This window comes from Morone saxatilis, unplaced genomic scaffold (assembly GCF_004916995.1).
Source record: "Morone saxatilis isolate NCDOM2014 unplaced genomic scaffold, NCSU_SB_2.0 Contig19, whole genome shotgun sequence".
Lineage (NCBI taxonomy): Eukaryota > Metazoa > Chordata > Actinopteri > Moronidae > Morone > Morone saxatilis.
In genome coordinates, this window is record NW_023339751.1 from 5,533,060 (window position 1) to 5,556,353 (window position 23,294).

General features: G+C 42.1%; 2 protein-coding genes across 7 annotated transcripts in view; both read left to right on the top strand.

Moving 5' to 3' along the window:
• lyst (lysosomal trafficking regulator) overlaps positions 1-10,168 on the top strand; it is a gene marked incomplete at its 5' end in the record, with an annotated part of 45,175 nt that extends 35,007 nt beyond the window's left edge. For all 6 annotated transcript variants that reach the window (XM_035663288.1, XM_035663286.1, XM_035663287.1 and 3 more), the window contains 22 exon segments: positions 199-375; positions 561-637; positions 754-942; positions 1,634-1,779; positions 1,864-1,960; positions 2,151-2,212; positions 2,421-2,476; positions 2,590-2,742; positions 4,820-5,064; positions 5,436-5,502; positions 5,588-5,744; positions 6,629-6,769; positions 6,876-7,093; positions 7,185-7,415; positions 7,540-7,729; positions 7,822-7,958; positions 8,100-8,198; positions 8,614-8,753; positions 8,846-8,943; positions 9,026-9,182; positions 9,268-9,339; positions 10,030-10,168. In XM_035663288.1, coding sequence (XP_035519181.1) covers positions 199-375; positions 561-637; positions 754-942; positions 1,634-1,779; positions 1,864-1,960; positions 2,151-2,212; positions 2,421-2,476; positions 2,590-2,742; positions 4,820-5,064; positions 5,436-5,502; positions 5,588-5,744; positions 6,629-6,769; positions 6,876-7,093; positions 7,185-7,415; positions 7,540-7,729; positions 7,822-7,958; positions 8,100-8,198; positions 8,614-8,753; positions 8,846-8,943; positions 9,026-9,182; positions 9,268-9,339; positions 10,030-10,168 — 3,048 coding nt within the window.
• A 2,942-nt stretch (positions 10,169-13,110) lies between these two features.
• Positions 13,111-23,294, top strand: part of LOC118329059 (guanine nucleotide-binding protein G(I)/G(S)/G(O) subunit gamma-4) — a 14,429-nt gene continuing 4,245 nt past the window's right edge. Inside the window, exons 1-2 of the mRNA XM_035663013.1 lie at positions 13,111-13,174; positions 14,579-14,684. Of these exons, the coding sequence (XP_035518906.1) occupies positions 14,586-14,684 (99 nt within the window). The 5' untranslated portion in view covers positions 13,111-13,174; positions 14,579-14,585. The remainder of the gene's footprint in view (positions 13,175-14,578; positions 14,685-23,294) is intronic.

The following is a 23,294-nucleotide window of genomic DNA, read 5'->3' on the forward strand; positions in this document are numbered from 1 at the left end:
GTCAGGCCGTGCCTCTAAAATAACTTGTGATGCGTGTTTTCATGCTTTTTTCAAGACCCCTTGCATTGCTTTCCCTCTGCAATTACTGAAGGTCAACTAGCTGGATTAGGCTTGTTTCTTGTCCATCAGTGCATGTGACTTGCTCCAGACACAAATGAAATTTTAATTTGTGCTCTTCTTTTTCTCTGTTCCACTCAGCATGGACCAAAGTTGTCATTGTACCTGTATGAGATGCTGCACGATCACAAGGACAGTCTCACCAAAGACGAGCAGAGCGCCGTGGGTGTATTCATGACCTCGCTCAAGCTTTGTGGCCACCGTTGCATCCCACCCAACGCTCCACACAAACAAGACTTGCTCAAGGCTATAAAAGAGGTAAGTCCTACAAAGACACAACTGAGTTGTTGTTAAATATAAAGAAATGTTTCTAAGCCTTTTAAGTCAATCTTAATCTTTCCTGTTCATAGCTGGTTAAAAATAAACCCGACAGGCTGCATTAAATAATAAAATAAAGCTAATGTGTGTTAAGAAATTGTTTATTTGAAATTGTATTAATGCAGGAAAAATTCAAGTATGAAGCTGAAGAGAAAACAAGTAAAGTGGCGTGGGAAAAGAAAATGACCAACACTCAGAGGAAGTAAGTAGGGCTTTTTTCCAGATGTGAGATTGATGTTCAGTACAAGAAATTATTTGTAAGAACTGTGTCTTTGTTCCACTCATCTATTCACTCCATTATTTCTTATTTCTCTGCAGTCTTATCCAGAGGCTGGATGGAAAGTCCAAGGACATTTCCAAGATTGCAGCTGATATCACTCAGAATGTGTCTCTGCGGCAAGGCATGGAGAGAAAGAAAGTCATCCAGCACATCAGGGGACTCTACAAGACTGACCTCAGTGCCAGCCGCCACTGGCAGGAGCTGGTGCAACAACTCACGCATGACCGGTGGGCATCAAATGCATCTTTTTAAAGGCCTTACACAATGTTGGAACAGAGTTTAATAATACAATCGTTACTATGATGATGATTGTTCTTTTAATGGTGATTATTTTTCTGCTCAAATGACAATCTAATGTGAAACAATTAAGCTGCAGTTTGTTTGAATGAAATAAAAGATGATCTCAGACATGCAGAGCACCAGAATATCTTTCTAAGAAACTAGGAGAGCTTAAAACTGAGGTCAATAGTACAAAATCCCGAAAAAGAAACCCCACTTGCACTGAAAGGTTTTTGATTAGCCACCAAAAAAGTTAACTTAGTATATTTTTGCCACTGTACACAATTACTTAATTTGTTGGTATTATTTCCCACAATGTAATATTAAAAACATATTATTATGGTGAAGAAATACCAAATCATGTTATTTTGTGTACAGTATGTTTCTGGTCTTAAACATTCAAACTTAAGGATTTTGACTCTATGTGAAAATGTCTGAACCTTGTTTAAAACTCACCAATTTATGTGAAATTGTAGAATATAATCTCTTTCTCAGGATGTCAAAACCACAATTTCTTAAAACAATATTTAGGACATTACGTTGGTGTCCTACATGTTAGCTAGAGCCCTGCAGTGGGGTTACCTCTGTATTGATACAAGTAGACAAAGTGTTTGACAGGGCTGCAATTGTCTGTTTCAGTGCGGTTTGGTACGACCAGACATCCTACCCAACGTCCTGGCAGCTTGACCCCACCGAAGGGCCAAACCGTGAACGAAGGCGGCTCCAGAGATGCTACCTCACCATTCCTAACAAATACCTGCTCAAAGACAGACGCAAGCCTGAAGGTGAGGAAACCTAAAAATTCTGTCTTGAAAAAGTGTGTTTGTCTCTTTTTAGTGTTCTTAATCTGACCTCCATGTCTTGTTCAGACACAGCGAAGGCAGCACTGTCCTTCCTGTTTGAGGATAAGACCCACTCCTCCTTCTCTTCCACTGTCAAAGACAAAGCCACCAGCGAACCCATCAGGTATAATTTTCTACCTCTCTGTCTCTCTGCCTGCCTGTAAGCCTTTAGTAAACATCATATCCCTCTCAGGCAGCCAGAAGAATCATGAAGGCGCATGAATGTCTTATCAACTTGTGCTACATTTGAGAGGCGTCTTTGTTTTATTCAGTTGGTGTATTTTCTTGTGTGAGACATGTCTTTTTGTCCTTAGGTTCACCAGACGGTGCATCAGCGTTGCCCCCTCCAGAGAGACAGCAGGGGAGCTACTTCTGGGTAAGACACTGTCCACCTCTCACAGCTGCTTCATGCATAATACAGTCAGTCGGTCACAAGGAACATAGAGTAATGTGCACTCTCTGAGGCGCTAGAGAACATTGGTCTCCCTTTGCACACAAGTTTTTGTTAGGTATTTGTTGGGGGAAGCTTTTGTTTGTCTTGCTCTTAGTACACCAAATCTCACTCGCCCTGTGCTGTCTCACAGGAAAGTCTGGGATGTACTTTGTGGAGGACAACGCCGCCGATGCTCACGACACCCAGGTAAAGCCAGTAGGACTGTTCAGGATTATTATTCTCTGCCAGAGTGATGGCACATTGCGTTATGTGAGTCGGCCTGGCTACTAAACACCGGATGTGTTTATGTGTTTGGACAGAGCCTTCACGGGGAGACCGAGGCACCTTCTTTCTCCTGGACGTACGAGGAGATCAAGGAGGTGCACAAGCGCTGGTGGCAGCTAAGAGACAATGCTGTGGAGATATTCCTCACCAACGGCAGGACCCTGCTGTTAGCCTTTGACAACACCAAGGTGAGGGGAAGTCACATGGAATAAAAATGAAGGAAGCCATGTTGGGACTGGAAACAAACGCTGACATTGCTTATGACATGCAGTAGCTGTTCTAGCGTGTTCTTATTTTAGCTGTTTCATTTCATTATTGCAAATAACGGAGTTTGGCCAGTTGAGTTTGACCACCCAGCAGATCACAAGATAAAAATTCAGACCATGTTTCATTTGAATATTTAAATATAACTACACAGGATAGACTGTGATAGAAATGACCAGATGAAAGAACCTACTGATGCTCAAAGAAAAAGATGTATGAATAGACAAAATCATGCAGCTTATATTTGCAGAGCGAGTTAACTGTTAAATTACCTTTTTGGTATTCTGTTCATTCCTGATACCGGCTGAGCTCTGTAGTATTCTTTGCCAGGAATCAATCACGATGATCAATCATGATAATGAGATACGGAACCATCTCACTCTGCAGGGAAAAACTGTTATTACGTCTACTCTTAGTGAAATATTGAAATATTGAAAGAGTGTTACAATATAGATGAACAACTGACTTTTAAGCAAGTATACAGCAGGTATTTTCAATGCAGAGAAATCAAAGGAAGTAGAGAACAACTGGAAGCCAAACAGATAATCTGTTGTCCTTGGACTCACTAAACCCTTCCCTGGATAAACGGACAGAGATATGTACACTGATATGTATTGTATTTCAGTGAAATGTCTCATCAACTGTTGGATAGATGACATTTGGTGCACACATTAATGTCCCCATCTGGATGAATTGTAATCTCTTTAGTGATTCATTTATCCAGTACTTTGGTTGGACATTCCCATCAGCCTCAGCTGAACTTTGTGTTTTGTGCCAATTACTTGTAGCAAATGTTTGCATGCTGACTAAACTAAGATGGTGAATGTGGAAAACATTAGGTCCTAGTCGTGCTGTTCCTAAGAACAGCCTCAGAGTTGCTAGCATGGCTGAAGACTCAGTTAAAATATATTTTTGGGTCATTTTATGTATTTATTGATAGTTGACAGTACAGGCATGAGGGGAGAGAGTAATGGGCAGTGACGCAAAGAAAGATCCCAAACTGGACTGGAGTTGCATTGTTTAAGTACCAGGGCAGCACAGTGGCTGGGTGGTTAGCACTGTCGCCTCACAGCGAGAAGGTCCAGCAGGGCTAGGGCTGCTCAATATGGTTAAAAACAAAATCGGCAGATACTATTAGTGGGAATTAAAAAACTATTGTACTATATTATTATATTATACTACATTTGGTGGGGTCTGTAGCAAGCAAACATGTTTTTTTACATCTGGAGAACACGATTTGTAGGTCAGAGCTTCTCTGCAGCACTACAGCACTTCATTAATTCATTAAAGTAATGTTTATAGTGCTGACACACATTTTACCTTTATCAAGAAATTGCAGTTTCTTGCGATTTGAATGTTGCGAATGTGCGCCAAACTGCGATTTTGATAATATTAATTTAGGATGAATTAACTGTGCAGCCCTGGGACTTTCTGTGTAGAGTTTGCATGTTCTCCCTGTGTTTCCCTCCGGTTTCCACCACCATCAAAACATGTTGGTTAATTCTCCAGTCAGTGTCCTTGACCTAGGTACTGGCTCAGATCTGGAGTTGGTCCCCAGGCGCTGTACGGTGGCTGCCCACTGTTCCTAGTACTAAGGATGGGTCAAATGCAGATAATGAATTTCCCTATGGGGGTTAATAAAGGTTAACTTGACTGTAGACGTTATTAGTAGTTGAATATTTAATAACATCATTCAATATCTTTTTAATTTTACCTCTATCATCTCTCAAAATGTAAGTATTGTCCCAGGATCTCAGGCCTGATTCGATGGAAAAGCTTTAGCTTTTAGATTAATGAAACTAAACCTCAAGAATGAGTTATTTAATGTGGATCAGCAGTTCCCTTAAGGCACCAGGATACATTTTCAGTGGTTCAGGAAGCTAAGAAAGACGACTGTGATTCAGATTACATTTGTGAGTTTTTTTTTTCCCATGTTTCACTTCAGTCCTGGCACAAAGAAAAAAGAAACTCATCTCATGGTTCTCTGTGTTCTTGCCTCAGTTTCGTGACGATGTCTACCACAACATCCTGACCTCTGATCTGCCCAACCTGCTGGAGCACGGGAACATCACAGCGCTCACTCAGCTGTGGGGGTCGGGTCAGATCTCTAACTTTGAGTACCTCACACATCTCAACAAGCACGCCGGCCGCTCCTTTAACGACCTCATGCAGTACCCGGTGTTCCCTTTTATTCTGCGAGATTACACCAGCGAGACGCTCGACCTGCAGGACCCGAACATCTACAGGTCAGTGCTGGATGGCAGCTCTGTTAATATGTTTGGAAAGGCCTCTGAGGTTGGATTGTATCACGGAATATAATGAGAAAATGTCATTATGTAATCTTCTAAAGATTAGTTTTAGGCATTGTATAGGTAATTTGTACATGTACATCTCCTCTGTTAATGATCAGATCCTTAATATTATTATTAATTGATCCTCTTTTTTTATATCAGTCATTCCACATATTTTTTAATCAAGGCAGATGCAGTTAATTGACATATTGTGGCATTTATTGGTTTGTTTTTTGATATGAATTAAATTTCTCTGAAGACTCATGACACAGGAATCTGTCACCGTTGAACATTATGGCTCAAAAGTGTGTTTTTGTGTGTTGCAGGAATTTAAACAAACCCATTGCAGTGCAGTCAAAAGAGAAGGAGGATCGCTACGTGGATAATTACAGGGTAAGGCCTGTTCTACGTGTGTTCCTTGAGTGTATTGGATGCTTCAGTAAGAAGCATCATTAACGTGTGTGTGTGTGTTGTGCAGTACCTCGAGGAGGAGTACAAGAAGGGCATTCGTGAGGACGACCCCATGCCTCCTGTACAGCCCTACCACTACGGCTCACATTACTCCAACAGCGGCACCGTGCTGCACTTCCTGGTCCGAATGCCTCCTTTCACCAAGATGTTCCTCGCGTACCAGGGTGAGTCCCATGAACTCTGACTAAAATCTTAAAGACCCTCTCCAAGCATCTATTACGACACAGTACATGTGTGTCTGAAAAAAGTTTAATTTCCTCATTAAAATTCCAGAAATGATGATTGTACTAATTTTGTTTATATCTCAAGTTTTCCTGCTGGACACAAGATGTCTCCTATTTCACTGTAAAGTTGTATAAATTGCATACTGAACCAGGATTGACTTCAGATTTTCAGTGAGCACAGAGAAACTTTCCACTTTCAGCAGATAAATGTAAAAAAAAAAAAAAACATCCTTCTAGTCTCTGCACGTACATCATTCTGCTCACTGCGAACATTCAAATGTAGAAAAACATATTTTTGTGATGGCGGGGGGACTCCAGCTGCGTTATCTTTTCCGGTATCTGTAGTTATAACAAGTACTGTAAATGTTAATTGACTGACAGTCCAGGGCTCTTTAACAGCAGATAATTATCATACATCTCCAAAAAGCTTTTAGCAGCACCGAGTGCCACCTGTCTGCATTTCATTGACCGCTCCATCTTGGTTGATGCGGAGGCTTTTAGTACTGAAATGCAGGAACCCGATCTCAGATCTTACTGAGCAGCACGTTGCTGTGTTGCATCACATGTATTAGCCATGAAAGGTTACTTCATCTTTCTACTTTCCTCTGATCAACTCCTCGCCCCTTCCCCTCCTCGTTTTTCTATTTCTTCTTTTCTTGTTAATTCTTTTTTTCATTCAACCCGTCTCTCTCCTCTGATCCTCAGAGGCTTCTTTTTATGTGGACTTCAATGTATTCAGCAAGCGTGATGTCTAAGGTCATGAAAGGGAATCTTTTCAATTAGTGAGTCGAATCTGTAATTAGATTGTCTTTGGCCTTCATCAGACCAGAGCTTTGATATACCGGACCGGACGTTTCACTCCATGAACACCACGTGGCGCCTGTCCTCTTACGAGTCTATGACTGATGTGAAAGAGCTCATCCCAGAGTTTTTCTACCTTCCAGAATTCCTGGTCAACAGAGAGGGTAATCATTTTCCTCCCCATTTTACACCTCTTTAATCTTTAATGAATACCAGTATACATTTTTCATAGCTTCTCATAAATTAAAATATATTTTTTTGCCTTCACAGGTTTTGATTTTGGTGTTCGTCAAAATGGCGAGAGGGTGAATCACGTGAATTTGCCACCCTGGGCCCGCAACGACCCACGTCTCTTCATCCTGATCCACCGACAAGCGCTGGAGTCAGACCAGGTCTCCCAGACGCTGTGCCAGTGGATCGACCTGGTGTTTGGACTCAAGCAGAAAGGCAAAGCTGCTGTCCAGGCCATAAACGTCTTCCACCCAGCTGTAAGCAGCTGCCTCTTCATCACGTTTGCAAGAAATTATTGGGAAATATTTGTAGTTTCTTCTCACGTAAGTTTTCTATCATATTTCACAGACCTATTTCGGCATGGACGTTTCGTCTGTAGAAGATCCAGTGCAGCGACGGGCCCTGGAGACAATGATCAAGACATACGGACAGACACCCAGGCAGCTCTTCAATGGCTCTCATATCAGCAGAGCTGGCCCCAAACTCATGATGGAGGGGGAGCTGCCGGCAGCCATGGGTCTCCTGGTTCAGCTGGCCTTCAGAGAAACACGAGAACAGGCCAAGGAAATAGTCTGCCCGGTAATCTCCTCTGTGGTGCTGGTGACTCTGGCGGCCTGCTGTGTGCTGAGAAAGACATGACTCAATGCATTGTCCATGAAATGATCCGCTGCTCACCTGGCAATTTTCTCTTCCTCCCCCACAGAGCCCGCTGCCGTGGATCAAAGGTCTAAAGTGGGGCGAGTACGTTGGCTCGCCCTCCGCTCCGGACCCGGTGGTGTGTTTCAGTCAGCCCCATGGGGAGAGGTTCGGATCCCTGCTGGCTCTGCCAACGCGAGCCATCTGCGGACTGTCCCGCAAGTTCTGCCTTATGATGATTTACAGCAAGGAGCAGGGTAGGAAGCCCACCAGTCAGTCACAAGTTCGCTTGGATGTTTTGATACAATGTCCTGCTGAGTCAATTAACTTTACACTCTCTGCTCTGTAGGTGTCCGGAGCATGCACAGCACAGACATCCAGTGGTCGGCTATCTTGAGCTGGGGCTACGCAGACAACATATTGAGGCTGAAGAGCAAGCAGAGCGAACCGCCTATCAACTTCATTCAGTGCTCGCAGCTTCACCAGGTAAACATGAGTTCAAACTAAAAATATAGAAAGTAAGTGAAAGGAATCACTGGTCCATCTTTTATACGTGGATGGTCTCGACCAATCAGCTGTCAGGTCCCTTATATCCTCTGTCCAACCACCTGTCTCGCTCTCCTCCAGGTGACCAGCTGCGCCTGGGTGCCCGATGGCTGCCAGCTATTTACGGGCAGCAAGTGTGGAGTCATCACCGCCTACAGCAACCGCTTCACCACCACCACGGTGGGTTTCCATGGCGACGTCCCCCTCTAACCTTCCGTCTCCACATCAACACCCAATCCACCCACCCACCCACCTCCCATTACCCCTCCCCCCTCCTCTACCCCTCTTTAGACCGCCTCACCGTGCTCAAACGCTCAGCTTCATTAGTCACATCACAGTTACCCTTGAAATACATTTCCAGCGAGCCTACAAGTGGGATTAGAGGTCTGGGAGTTCAGTCATCAGAGAGGCTTTCAGACTTTCATCGGTCCCCACCAATAGGCATCTAGATTTCCTTTTGTCTCTGTCTCTGAAGGGTGTTTCAGTAGCAATTGATTTGTGCTGTTCAGAAAATCCTGTTGGAGATTGATTAATTGAGGGTTTTGTTGGTTTTTTTGAGAGAGAGATACCTCATCCATGCTAACTCTTTCCACAGCCGTCAGAGATGGAGGTGGAATCTCAGGTTCACCTGTACGGACACACGGGGGAAGTCACCAGCCTGTTTGTCTGCAAACCCTACAGCATCCTCATCAGTGTCAGCAAAGATGGCACCTGTATCCTCTGGGACCTCAACAGGTCAGTGTGTGTGTGTGTGAAAATGTCTTTTTGTGTGTAAGGAGAAATGTGAAGTGGTGCTTTTTACAACATGTTGCTCCGTGTCTCTGCAGGCTCTGTTATGTACAAAGCCTCACAGGCCACAAAAGCCCGGTGACTGCGGTGTCCGCCAGCGAGACCACAGGTGACATCGCAACAGTCTGTGACTCAGGTGAAAGACCGCTTTTCAGATTTTATCACTTTTCCAGACTGACACAATGTGTTCGTCCTTGATACGATTCTTTGTATCGCAGTGGGCGGAGGCAGCGACCTGCGCCTGTGGACGGTCAACGGTGACCTGATCGGCCACGTCCACTGCCGAGAGATCATCTGCTCGGTGGCCTTCTCCAACCAACCGGAGGGCGTGTCTGTCAATGTCATCGCCGGTGGGCTGGAGAACGGCGTCGTCAGGTGAGCAGAAAATATTTGTTATGTGCTTATTTTCATCTCAGGATGCTGAATTATTCACACTGATGGTGGAAATATGTTTTTTCAGGTTGTGGAGCACCTGGGATTTAAAACCAGTGAGAGAGATCACCTTTTCCAAGTCAAGCAAACCCATCATCAGGTATCTTGTCAGCACTACAACCATGTTAAAGACCTTTTTCACAGCAGCCATTTCGACATTAAATAGTAAGGTAAACACAGGTGTTACGAATGATATAAAAGGCCTTTACACACCAAATAAACAACACAAAAATGGGAAATACTCGCCTGTGAATGTGTTCATACCGGCACCAATGTGAATTTAAACATTAAAATAAAACATTAAATCCACTTACAGCGGACCAAGCACGACGGGGACTGGGAGAAAAATACAGCGGCTCGCAGAGTTCCCCGTTCTCTTGTCATATAATGGAGGGTGATGAGAAACGATCAACAGGTCCGCCCTAATTTGTGACGTGGCGTCCGCACAATGTGAATGGTTGATGCCTTTATCCGCGGAGAGAAAGCAAAAAAATAAATAATAAAAACAAAAATCGCTTATGTCTGAATTTGCTGTGTCATATTTGTGAAAGTAAGGCTTTAAGGCTCCGTTCCATTTAGTGTATCAGAGCCTTTCCAATGAGCCAACAAGCACAAAAGCAGCAACTTGACTCAGTTTGACCCGAATGGAACAGAACCTTAATTAGTATTACTGGTAACGTCTGTGTTTACCCTACTGTTTCGTGTCAAAATGGCTGCTGTAAGAAAGGTCTTTGCTCCTATGTGATGCTTTGTAATACTGATGACGATGTCCTCCCGCTTTGTGCCTCAGCCTGACGTACTCGTGCGACGGCCACCACCTCTACACAGCCAACAGCGAGGGCACGGTGATGGCGTGGTGTCGGCGGGACCAGCAGCGCATGAAGCTGCCCATGTTCTACTCCTTCCTGAGCAGCTACGCCGCGGGCTGACTGCGTGTCTGAGGTTTACGACTGTCCAGTACTCAGCAAGAGGAGCCCCAACCCCTCTCCTCTTCCTCCTCCTCCTCCTCCTCCTCTTCCTCCTCCTTGCACTGACGGGGAGGAGGATGTGTCAGCATGGCCTCATCCTCCCTGAACCCCTCCCTGACTTTTAACTAAAGCCATCCCCAGCTGAGCAAGCTCGACCTCAGCCACTCCCAGCATCAAGAAATTATGAAAATAGTATTATATGTATATAAATATATATTTATAAACATACTGAAGTTGGGGGGGAATGGATGAATATTTGGCTGAGGCTGCAACAGACACTTTATACAAACTGCATTTTCTGAGAGTGTTTGGTTTGATAAGTCTTTTATTATTTTGTTTCTTGCTGTTGAGTTTTTCGTGCGAAGATCGTTGCCTGATGTTGATTTTTTTGCTGTTTCCTGGTAAGCTGCTATCGTCTGGCTGTAGCCAGACCCGAAGTGTGAAGGCCCCCGTCTCTCACCTCGCCTGCGCTCGGGATCTCCCGCGGCGCGCTGTCTGACAGATTGCTGCCGGAGCTCGGCGAGCGTGTCCTGCTGACGCTGCAGCTAGCTAGGAGGGAGGGGAGCCCCTCCTCGCGTCTGTCACCGGGAGACGTCCCGCTCTGTGGGAGTGAGACGCCGCTCTGCTGGGCTGTCTGCTCCACTCAAGTCTGAACACTAGTGTCACGGCCCTGCATCACTTTGTATCTGAGCTCAGTGGAGGGACGGAGGGTGGGCGGGATGAATTGTTCCTTGTGTTGCCTGTTGTTCTGTCCTACTTTTGCATGCTAGAATGATGCTGACCTTGACTGTGTGTATGTGGATGTGACATTTACTGTCAGGATGCTTTATTAAGGCCTGTCTCTTGTGCATTGAGTAATGTTGATATTCATTTATTTATTAAGAACACCATAGAGGCTCATCTTTCCTTCTTTCCTTTCTCGTGTTTTTACTGTCTGCCACTCAAATGCACTAAAAGCTTTTCAGTACTTAATATAGTTTGCTGAACTTCTGAGAAAGTGATTAACATAGAGCATTAGAGGTCTGAAGCAGAGAGGAATCTCCTACGAGTCGTGCTTCGTAGCCGTGCAGCATTACAAAAAGGTTGTAGTAGGTGGGAGGGTGTGGTGGCGAGCGTCATGTCCAGCAGAGGTTAGAGGAGTTAGCGTTTCCTGCACTGACGAGGTTTTACTTCAGAGTCTTAAACACTACACTGATCAGTCCGGGAAACAGTCGACCAACTGTTTATGGATCCATGCAGCTATTCGTTACATTCCCACTTACAGCACTTTGCTATTACGTGTGAAAATGGTAGTCAAACCTAATCCGCTACCATTTAATTAAAGGAGAGCCAATGATCTGTGGTCTTAACATGAACTGAGCTTTGCTTTAATTCCGCTAATAAATCTAATCCAGAAAGCAATATCAGACATGCAATAGGTAGTTTTTTTTTTGTTTCATATGTGGAAGAAACCAGGAGTTTGATTTAATACAGCTGTGAAAAAAAAAGTTGTTTTGCCTTTTTTGGTGACTGCTGCGAGCCTTCTGGGTTGAGAAATGATGTCTTACATTTCACAACGTGGTGTTTGACTTGTTTACGAGAAAGGGAATATTTCTTCTGATATCACGATGTCATTCCTTTTTATTGTTTTTGTTTTCCTTCTCAGCCGACCCGGAACCTTGTTGAGCATCATGCTCGTACCAGACATGATGTTACCGTGTTTGTTTACCGTGTTTCATGCTTGCATGTGTACATACATTTTCTCCTTGAAGAACTACAACTTTTTCTTTTCTCTTTCCAACATGTGAGATTGTATGAATGTCTTAGTTTCCCCTGTTGTTGAGAAAATAGCAAAAAGCAGAGAGGAAAATGTGCTTATGAGTGAAGTGTTTGTGCTTTCTGACACAGAAGGAAATATTATGTTTCTGTTGATAACTTAAGCTATGCATAATTTCAGATTATTGTCTTAGGTTGCTTAAATTGTGTCATTTATTTGACCTCTCTGAAGTTTGGCATCATGGACCGAGGTTCTGAAAGCTCCTGTTGTACGTTTCTTTTTGTTTGTATATATGTGCGTGTGTGTATGTATGGACAACCAAGTGATGAGTATATTATAAATATATAAATATATATAAATATTTGAAGAAATATTACTACATCTTGTCGTTTGTGTCTATTTCTTACTTTTGTGTGGTGCGTTCAGGGACACCTAAAGCGAGCAAGAAGAAATGCCACGCAAATCACTGCAGTAAAATCAGAAGCATGAATATGAAACATAAAAATATAGATTATAGGTTGAATAGGTGGAAGAAAAAATGTTTAATTTAGATGCAAACCCCCCAAAAAAGTGAGCTGCGTTGTTATGGATGAGGCCCATCAGTTACTATAGGGGGGGGGAACCGGTTGATGTCAAAGCTGATGTAAAATTTGAAAATGGAAAGCCTTTGCAAGATTCTTTCAGGTGCCTTCTGGCAACAATAAAGTAAAATGAAAAATCAGCAGACGTAAATTGGACAATAAGTTTCTGGTTCCTCCGGTGCGTTTGAGGGCCGTTTCGTACAGTAGGAATACATCCCGGCTGTTGCTTGCTTGCTTGCTTGCTGCAGCTCCTGGTCCACTGATCGAGTGCTCCCTGCCCCACAGCCTGTATCTGATCGTCATACAGAGGTTTCCCCCCCTGCTGCATGCGTAACATCTCTCCAAGTCCAGCCGTGGTGCTCACCAAGACCTCACCGCTTGGATCTCATCTTCCTACACGGAATACGCACGACTCACACTGAGCGAACCGCTGAGGCGAAATCAAAACGCCAGGATCTTTTTTTTTTACCTCCTCCGGGTTCAGTCCAGACCGAAACGAGGCTGGGATTTCCTCTTATCATCTGATATTTGACAGATCCTCTTCTTTCCTTTTTTTATATTGTGTGTGTGTGTGTTGGGTGGAGTCAACCCGGAATTTCTCCAAATTGGAAAACCATTGGCACATTTCAGGTAGGTCGGCGGCTGTACATTAATCTGCTCATAGCCGAGCAATGCAGCGAAGCGTCCAGAGATTTCTTTAAATATAAATATATATATTTCCTTCATGCAAAATCATTTGTTTTTTATCATGATGTGTGTGTGGTGGTGGTTTGCTGTTTTCTGCTCTAACCAGGGCCGCAGCTCGCACCGTGTGTGTCCACAATTTAATCCCCCTTTTAGAAAATAAAATAGTCGCCCATGTTTGACAGATCTGCATCAACAATTAGCCTCATTACATTCGGATAAAAAAAAAAAAAAACGTGTGTGGACAGTTAGAGCTCCAGATGCAACCGTGTGATGAAACGAAGGGAAAACCTAAATGGGAAGGGAAAAAAAGAGGCCTGATAGCTTTTCCTACGAGGGTTTGATTAAAAAGCTATAAATTGGCTTTAGATGTATGAAGGGTGGGATTGGGGAAATTAATTCACCGTCTGCATCCCCCCCCTCCTCTCTCTCTCTCTCTCTTATTACAAAACATCTGCTTCATGGCGTTTAAATACATACAGATTCTGCCTGATGCGATGAAAATGAAATAAATAAACAAATCGATGCAATCCACAGTGTTTAATTCAAACAGCATCCCTCCCCCAAAAAAAACCTCAGTGAAATGCTTCATATTTTCTCCATGCACATTATTATTGTACAGCACATCTGTGGGCAGGTGTATGGCTGCAGAACTGGGGCATTTTGGGAGAGAGAGAGGGAGGGAGGGAGAGAGAAAGAGGGGGTCAAGGGGCCTAAAATGAGAGCAAGATGTGGTCATTACATAGGGGTTGGTCGCTCAGAAGAGGCTGGTTTGCAGTGGATTAAAATACAGTTGCATTCATGCACGTGGTGGAGAAAGTTGAAGGCAAAGAGTGGGCAGATTTTGTGGGATTTGCAGGGGGGAAGGAGAGGGGGAAAAGTTGCAGGTGTGACTCCCTTGGAAAGATGTGATAACCCCCCCTAAAAGTGCCTTTAAGCAAAGCACTTGCCCTGTGGTGAACCACGCAGCTCCACAGAGGTGTGTTTTAATGCTCCTTCCCCCCTCCAGCCCCCTGCCTGTTGTCAAAAAGAAAACACAATCACGAGCACTGGCTGTAAAATGACAAACCGCTGTCCAGCTGCTGCCTTTTAATCTCTTTTCTTCTGATAAAATGGAGCTTGGCTGTGCTGTAAAACAGATTCCCCCAGACAAAATGGGTCCTTTAAATAAAAAGGTTGTGGTAGAGAATGGCTGCTCCACGAAGGGGAGGGGTTGAGATTGTGTGTATGTGTGTGGTGGTGGTGGGGAGGGGGCAGACACATTGCCAGGGGGGATGCTGCTTTGTGGATTTAATGTGATGTTCATTGACTCTATGTGTCCCCCCTTTGTGCCCGTGTTTGGCGTCACAGGAGCACCATGAAGGACGGTATTGCCAACAACAGCACGGCCAGCATCTCCCACGCCAGGAAAGCTGTGGAGCAGCTGAAGATGGAGGCCTGCATGGATAGGATAAAGGTACAGGGCTTTTATTTATCTACCTGTGTCTGTTTCTACCAAATATGTAATATGTGCATTTAGAAATCACCTCACTCAAGTTTAAACAAACAAAACTGATTGAAACTACTACAACTATAAGATTTGTTGTGAATACTCATTTTGAATTAGCTGTAAGGTGTTTAATATTTATACTGATGTATCTTATTGCACTAAAATAGGTTTTATGTATATGAATTTGATTCCTACAGGGTAGAAATGTTTACAGCAGTACAACAGACTTCTCTTGATGAGTGACAGCAAACATTTCATTTTTATTAATTTACTGACTCAACAAAGCTTTCTTGCTTAAAATTGTCACGGCTTAATGTTTTCACACAATGAAATGAAAGTAATCATTTATTTAACTCAATAAAAACACTTCTGTTTGTCCTCCAAAAACTATTAAACTCCTGGCTGACTCGTTCCTTCATCATGACGAACACGGTAGTTTACCTTCACCGTCCTGCTGCGTCAGAACTCACTATTGCACCAAATGTCTATTCATCCGCGGCTCGAACTAGTCCCCTATTATCACACTATTTACTCCTGTTTGAGTAACGTTTGATAAAAAACTCAAACTTAAGAAGAATAGTTTGCATTCTTGCCGAGAGTTAGGGTTAGATGTTGATGATGTTGGTTAGTGAGCTTTAGAGGCGCTGGAAGGTTTTGTTACCTTCATACTCAGTCACGCTACCTGTTTCTCCTTGTTAATGCTAAGCTAAGCTATCCAGCCGCTCACTCCAGCTTCATGAGGAAGAGTGGTATTGTTCCTATCATGTAACCTCAGGCCTGTCTCATGCATCAGAGGATTTATTGTATTTTCTTTCTAGAATTATATAAAATATATTACTGTTATATATGATTGTTAACTATGAGTTGGCTGTCCTACTAAAAGCCTTTCATTTTAAATATGTGTTTAATATCTCTGCTAAACATTTTAGTGCTTTAATGTTGTGCTCAGTAAGACTCATTCTCTTCTCATAACGGGTTTATAATGTCGGAAAGAAACCAAATTCACCTGTTTTATAGTGTCAGATTCCTCCAGACGAACCAGCCGATAGTCATCAGCTAACACGGTCACTCATTTAACCGTAACACCGGCAGTGCAGTTGTGTCCTTGCCTCACGAAAGTCAGAACAAACTTTTTAATTATAGGCCTTGTAGATGTAATGTGAGTGAAGATTGAGCAGCTGGATTGATTATTTGTATGTGTAGAAAATAGGTTTTCTGGTGGAATCTGCTGCACAGCCCAAATGAGTCTCCTACTGCTCCTTAAATTCAGATGCAGAAACAGACTTTATGTTCCAAATGAATCTGGATAAAGTCCTCGGGTTGATGTCCACTATCTGTCATCTCAGTGTGTTATGAATACATTAACCCACATATAGTAATAGTAGCGTTAAACCATCAACATTATCTTGTATCTGCGCTTCATATCAGACTCACAGTGGACAGTAAAAGAAGAGAAGGATCAAAGGATCAAGAAGCAGAGATAATGTAAGTTCTCTCTTAAGTTAGGGTTGTAAAGTCGACACTAAAGGCTCAGAAACTACTAGTTTGTAACTAAATCAGCTACTAAAATCAACACAATTACTTTGGGCACGTCAGAACGAAGGCGAGTGTCCAATCAAAGATGAAAGACATTGTTCCATCGCCATGGTTACCGCATGCATTATTATAAGCTAGATCAGTGGCTCCCCAAGCTGGCGGTCGCCAAAGCTTCAGGTGGGGTTGTGAGACCTTCTTGATTTTAAGGCATGGTAGAAAAAAACTGGAGCGATATCCAAGCATTTGGATATCAGAAGAAAAGTCAATGTAAAGTAAACTGTCTAATAGATCAATGACCAAACATCAGGGACAAGAAAACACTAGATCTGTCAAAAAAAGACACCTGTAAAGTCTGTATAATTGTTAAAAAATACAAAATACAGACTGTACCATGTAATACTGTAATACCGATTGTATAAAAAGTTCCCTAAACAGGAAATAATTCATCTAAATTGCTCGTTTTACACAAACTTCCTGCAGTTCATTATTTGGGTTAATTGAACAGTTTTGAATATAATATCAAATATCCATAAAATAAATCACAGCAGGGTTCGTGAGTTTACTTAATGACAGAAAAGGGGTCCCTTAAGGAAATAGGTTGGGAACCACTGAGCTACATCGATACTAAAATATCATACCAACAAATTAAGTCTCTATTCGATTACCGTGTCGTAAAATGGCTGCAGGTAATGAAGAAATACATTTATGTGTGTGTGTGTTGTTTTACCATCAGTGAGGATAATTCTGTGACATTTTATGATTTACCACCTTAGTGACACACGTAACTATTTACTACTCAGGAGTTATGACGTAATGTGTCTCTGTGGTGCGGCCGCTTTTATTTTGTTAACGCATAAATCACCGCTTACTAATAGTTTCAGTTATAACTCAGCTGACTTTGAACACGGTTGATGCACCAGGCTGCAGATTATTTTTACATTTTCAAACTTGTTTCCCAACTGACCCTGACTCACGTGACGTCACTTGAGGCAATTTATCAGACGTCGCAGAGCTCCCGCTCGACCAACCTTTTGACAAATATAAAGATGACAACAGAATAAATGTCTTTGAGCCAAGTTTCGTGAAAACGTCTTCAGACAGGCGTCACATGAAGCCTCAGTTCACCTTGAAAGCACCGGTGTCACCACCTCTGTGTCAGAGTGCATCCGCTGCGCACAGCGAGTACTCCGATGCGCTGACTGTGAGGGATGAACCCAGAGGCGTGGTGGGCTTCGGTGATTGTTGACCACTTCTGACATTAGTTTTCTACCAATGTGAGTCACAGAGTTTATCCTTGGTTGGCACTATCTCACGCAGACCTCTTCTTATCTTACTTTGGCAGCGTGCAGCCGGCTCTGGTTCGCATGTGGACATTTAAATCAGCCAACATTTGCTCGCTCTGTCTATAATTATCATATTCCTGATACTCATAACCTCCTGCAGCTCCACCAGACTTTTATTGTGAAGGCGTCATAAAGGGTATGTTTCCTCATCAAACAACACCTGGTTAAATATTGACTTCTGAGTCCTATATAGTCTTTATGGTTCATTCACCATACATTAGTACCTTAAAATGTTTCTGTAGATATAGATTTCTCTATCACTTCTATTCATTAGGTACAACCATGACTAGAAGTCATTATTTTCACCCCAATAAAAAGGCATTTTTACATTAATATGTTTCTGTTATGTGAAGGGGCCGCTCTTCTCAACATGAACGACTTCTTGTGCAACTTAAAAGGCCGTGTCATCATCTCATTCAGTATGCTCCTCATGTGCTCAGGGAATGATTGCCCCACAGCCCCGAGGCTGTTCGCTCAGCATTATAGCCCGAGCCTGGAAGCCTGCCATACACCATCATCCCTACTCAGCACAACAAAGGCTGCTTACAAGAAAAACCTCCTCTCCTTAAAAAACAAAGTAATTATCCCTCAACTTGTTATCAGGGTTTTGGAAGATGTATCACGGAGACCCTTAATTTAACCTACAAGTTGACTTTTTGACTCAGTTATTCAGTTTCAGATATTTACATAGTCTTAATCTTCAATAATCATATCAATCGAGAGGTTATTTAGAAGAGCCGAGCTACAAGAGTTGTTCCTCTGCACAGCTTATCCTGTTACAGGCTGAATTGTGACTCTGGGAATCCAACAAGCCGAGGTGCACATGTTTTGAGTTTAAACCGTTTAACAAACACAAAAACATACAATATTAAAACCAACTTTTCATAATAATCTTTAGAAAACTCAACAACTGGAACAAACAATATCCCTATTTTAGTGCAAAGCAGCAATATTGTCATTAAATCACAAACATGAATCTCTGTGTGTTCACCTGTATTTGTTATTGTGCCTTAATAGTAATGTTAAAGGTGTGTCGGGTTTAGTGGCATCTTGCCGTGAAGGTGCAGATTGCAACTAACTGAACACCCCTCAGGTGACATACCTGTGAATGTTTTATTTTACTTCTTGCCACTAGATCCTCCAATAGTTACACACTGGACCTTTAATAGTGACTGTGACATTATTATATTAGTACTATTTTTAATGCAGCAGTAAAGATTCAACCTTGAGGCGATTAGACACGACCTCTGGCGGCCATAATGGAAGTTTCTAACACCGGTGTTTAAACGGAGCCGCCAACTTCAGCTGTTTCAGCAGAATGGAAATAATGTAGTTTGTTCTTCTTAAGCTGACTTGAGACACTGAAACACAGATTACACCTTGAGTCTCCTCAGTGATTGAGGAAAGACTAGGACAGTGGGAGGAAACCTGCAGCTCTAGAGCCACATGCAACTTATGTTTAACATTTTTATTGAACATTGATGAAGACCTGAAGTGATTGTCCAGTTGTAAAAAAAATGTGTAGCCATTAGACACCCAATACAAACATTATTTTAATATTTTGTCAAAAAATGTGGTGCTTTTTCCTCTATATTTGACTGAACCTCAATAGCTGTGGCTACTAATCTTGAGTCTCCGTAGCTCGGCTGGCTATCGATTCCAAGGAAAATAGAGAATTTAATAGTGTGTGGAAAGTTTGTCGCCACCAAAGCTGCTGGTTACCGGTATGTTTGATCTGCAGGCGATAAATTAGCATTATAATGGGTTTTTTGGGCTGTTTTGATAGTAAAAGTTTCTGACTGGACTAATGTTCACCTCATATCATACCACAGCAGCTGAGTGGAAAACACTGTTCTTGTCAGCCTCCAGAGGTAGTCAGAAGAAGAAGATTCACTATTGCCGCCCCAAAGTTGTTAAAAAGAACTACAAAAGTGTCACCAAAGTGGCTGCAAAGACATTATTACTGACAACTACATATAATGGAAATCCAGTATGAATACTAATACACTTTATTCTGTTGATTTTGAAATGTTTGATTTTTGGCTGTATAAATAAAACCGATTTGACTCGAGCCAACTAACTCAAGAGGAGTCTCTGGTGCAGCTACAAAGCTAGCAGCGTGAATCCTTTCCAAGTCAAAATAACCGGAGGTTTGCAGCCAGCATACGAACATTAAAGAATCTGGACACCAATGCTATCAGACTCTTAAAACACTGAAAGATCTGCCTTCTTCTTGGGGAGGATGTCTCTCTGTTTTGTTGTCAGTTGTTGTACATTTACTACATTTTGTACTGGCCTACAGTTCTCTATCAGGGGGTACTTCAGATTGTTTATTAAATGTTAATTTGAAAAATAGCAGTCATACATATTTCTTAAAATAATTATACTATGATTTGTTAAATAACAAATACAAATATAAGCTCAATAAACCACATTTCACTGCTCATGTTTCTCACTAAATTGTAGTGTAACTTATCAGAAAGACACAGTTCAATGCAACTAATACTGTTGCGTTATTGTATGAATTTAAGTGTTTTCCTTGATAGACCAGACACTGATGGTGCAGCACTGTATTGTACCTCTTTATATGGGAAACAGGGGTATCATTTCTGTCCCAAAGGTTAATTTTTGTCTCTAGAGATGCAGAAATGTTCTTTTAGAGCAGTGTTTGTACCCCTTTGGGTCCGTCCCTGTACCTTGATTTCTTAGTGTGTGGTTTCATGCTTGAGACCCGACCGCTCTAGTGGATTCACCAGCGTAACAAAGTTGTGGTCAAATTTTAAGATGTAAAATGAGAGCGTGCATACTAACATGCTGCCATAAACTAACTGGTACGTGGTAAAACGTATTAAACAATGTTTAGTTGTTATGTTAAATGAGCTGAGACGTACAGTGTCTGAATAGATTTGACTTGTCAGTTTTGTTGTCACCTTTTAGCATTTTATGGAAAAAAAGACTTGAATGTAAATGAATCTTAAATGTCACATCTGATCTATATCTGAGAGGCTTTTCACTGAGCTCCGTCGTGCGTCTGACAAAAATGTAATGCTTTCTGAATAACGGACTTCTGCAGTCTCATGTGGCTGCAGTGTGCTGCATCTTTGCTCTTATGTGAAAACCTTTTAGCACCAAACTTTAAAGTGGTTTGTATCCTGGCTTTTTTTTTTTTTAGAGGATGACAAACTGGTTTCTTTGCTTGACTACCAGGCGTATATTGGAGTTTATTCAATTCAGTTTTGTAAGGGCAAAACTTCTCATCTCTTAAAACCATTATGTAAAAAGTCACTTTATTGTGTAATGAACACCACAATTTGTAACAATTTATTACAAAAAGCAGTGAAATGTATTGACATGTTGTCAAGTTATTACATAATGTGTTACACTGACATTAATAAACTACTACTAAACCAACTACAATGACATTTAAACATTTGGCAAGAGGCACTGGCTTCACATTTCTCAACAAATTATTAGCTATAATAATGTTCAAAGACTCAGTGATGCAATAAAAAAGACATCAGGCAACATTAGGCCCTAGACAGTTATAAATATTATATTTTAGGTATTTATATAAGATTTTTGCTCATTCAAAAGTGAAAAAATAATAAAGAGTTGAAACATGATTTCACATCTGTATTATTTTCTCAGCAGTTGTTGGATGATTGATAGCCAGGCAGCTGTTTGTGCTTTCATAACCACTTGGCACATCGGATGTGTAGATCCAAGTAATTCTTTATTAACGCCCCCCCACAAAAAAAAGAGCCACTGAAGTGGAACGTGGCCGCAAATGAAAGCGGAGAAAAGTACAGAGAAAAGAGGAGAAAAGAGGCGGTTGGCCACGTCTGGCGATGCCTTAAATTTAATTAAGGGATCTGATGAGGGAGAGTGTGTATCAGTGACAAGAGCAGTCTCTGTGCTGCTGATTGAGGGATCACCACATTCTCATTAATTGCTCAATCAGCCAAAGGAATGTGATCTGTGCTAATTAGAAGGACTCTCCTTCCATCATGGGGCTGCAGTGTAATTACAGTCAGTCTGGGCCTAATGACACACACCGTGCAGTACCACTTTCTGTCCTGTGGGGCTCTTGCTCTCTGCAGAAGTCCTGGCTGCAGCTACATGATAATGTGATTTTTTTTGCATTTACTTTGATTATGAGAATAATTAAGCTGTTTACTTGCGTTGCGAGAGACGGCTTTGTTAATGTTCCCACTTTGTGCAGGCTTGGATACTCCGATTAGCCCCTGAATTAGGTCAAACAGAACATTTGAATAGGAAAATTTAAAATAAATATGCAACTAAAATGATTAAACATTTAAAATATGTTGTGTTTTCTGAGTGAGACGATAATTTTGAATGTGAGTCTCTTCTAATGTGACTAATGTAACAGCGGAACAGAGTATGGCCTCAATAAAACCACTTTGATTAGAATATGTGTTTCATTAGTTTTAGCAGTTTTATGAATTACGGATACTAATAATACGAATTAACAAATGTTAGCATGCTAACATGCTAATCTAAGATGATAGAAATGCGGCATACTGATGTTAGCATTTAGCTCAAACAGCTGCTAACATGATGTGGACTGTGAGAAAGAAGCATAATTCTGTGTGTGTTTTTCTTTATTATCCCACACATTTGTCATTTGTCTCCTTGGGGGAGTCTCAAACCCTAGGTGGGCAACCACTGAGGGAAAGATACAGTAAAGCATTTTTCTTCAAAGATACAAGAAAAAAAAATACATGTTACTTTCTGGTATTCTTAAATAGCTGCATATGTTCATATGTTGATATGAGAGGGTGTCTAACAAGGTGAAAGATTGAGGCTGTGATATTCTGTGCAAAGAAAGAAAGCTACAATGCACAACTGTTTTAGGACATTTCTGTGAATGTTTTTTGACCCATTTTAATAGATTTAATGCTCCAGTAGGAACAAACGGACTCGAGGCCGAGCACCACAGGATGGGGAAGTCAGAGAGAATCTACAGACAGACTATCTGTTGTTCTTTTCATGGGATTTCTCGTTGTTGTTGTCCCTTTTAAAATACAGAAATCTCAGCAGCTGATATTGATCAGCGATCCTTTAGACATATCATTTTATTGCTGTGAGACTGAATAATGATCCACACTTGAGGGCGAAGGCTGATCGGCAGCGGGATGGATTCTGTGCGTTGTATTCTCTTGTGAGAGCGGCAGTGGGTGAGGTGAAGTAGCAGGCAGGAGATCAGATGGTTCTGTCCTCCACGTAGATCCCCGAGCCCTCGCCATCTCACTGATGCAGCTGCTCCTCTGCTTTCCATTTGCGGCCTCCCCTCCCGTAACCTCCCACTCAGCTCGCGAGTAGAAGCCTACATTCACATCTTGCTGTACTGTAAAAATTCATAGTCTGTTTTGACTTTGAAGAATGCAATATGCAACTTTTCGCCTTGAGGCAGGTGGTGTGTTTTTGGTCCCAACCTCCTTTCTCCTCAGTTAGTCAAGGTCCCACCTCAACGCCTGTCAGTCATCTCGATAAGCTGTCTGTTTCTGTTGCCCGAGGCTCAGGTAACAGCCGTCAGTGCAGTCGCCACAGGCACAGTCTGAAACACAGACAATATGCAATTCACCCAGATTTTGGACAGATTTAATCAATTCAATTCAATTCAATTTTATTTGTATAGCACCAATTCATAACAGAAGTTATCTCAGGAAACTTTTCA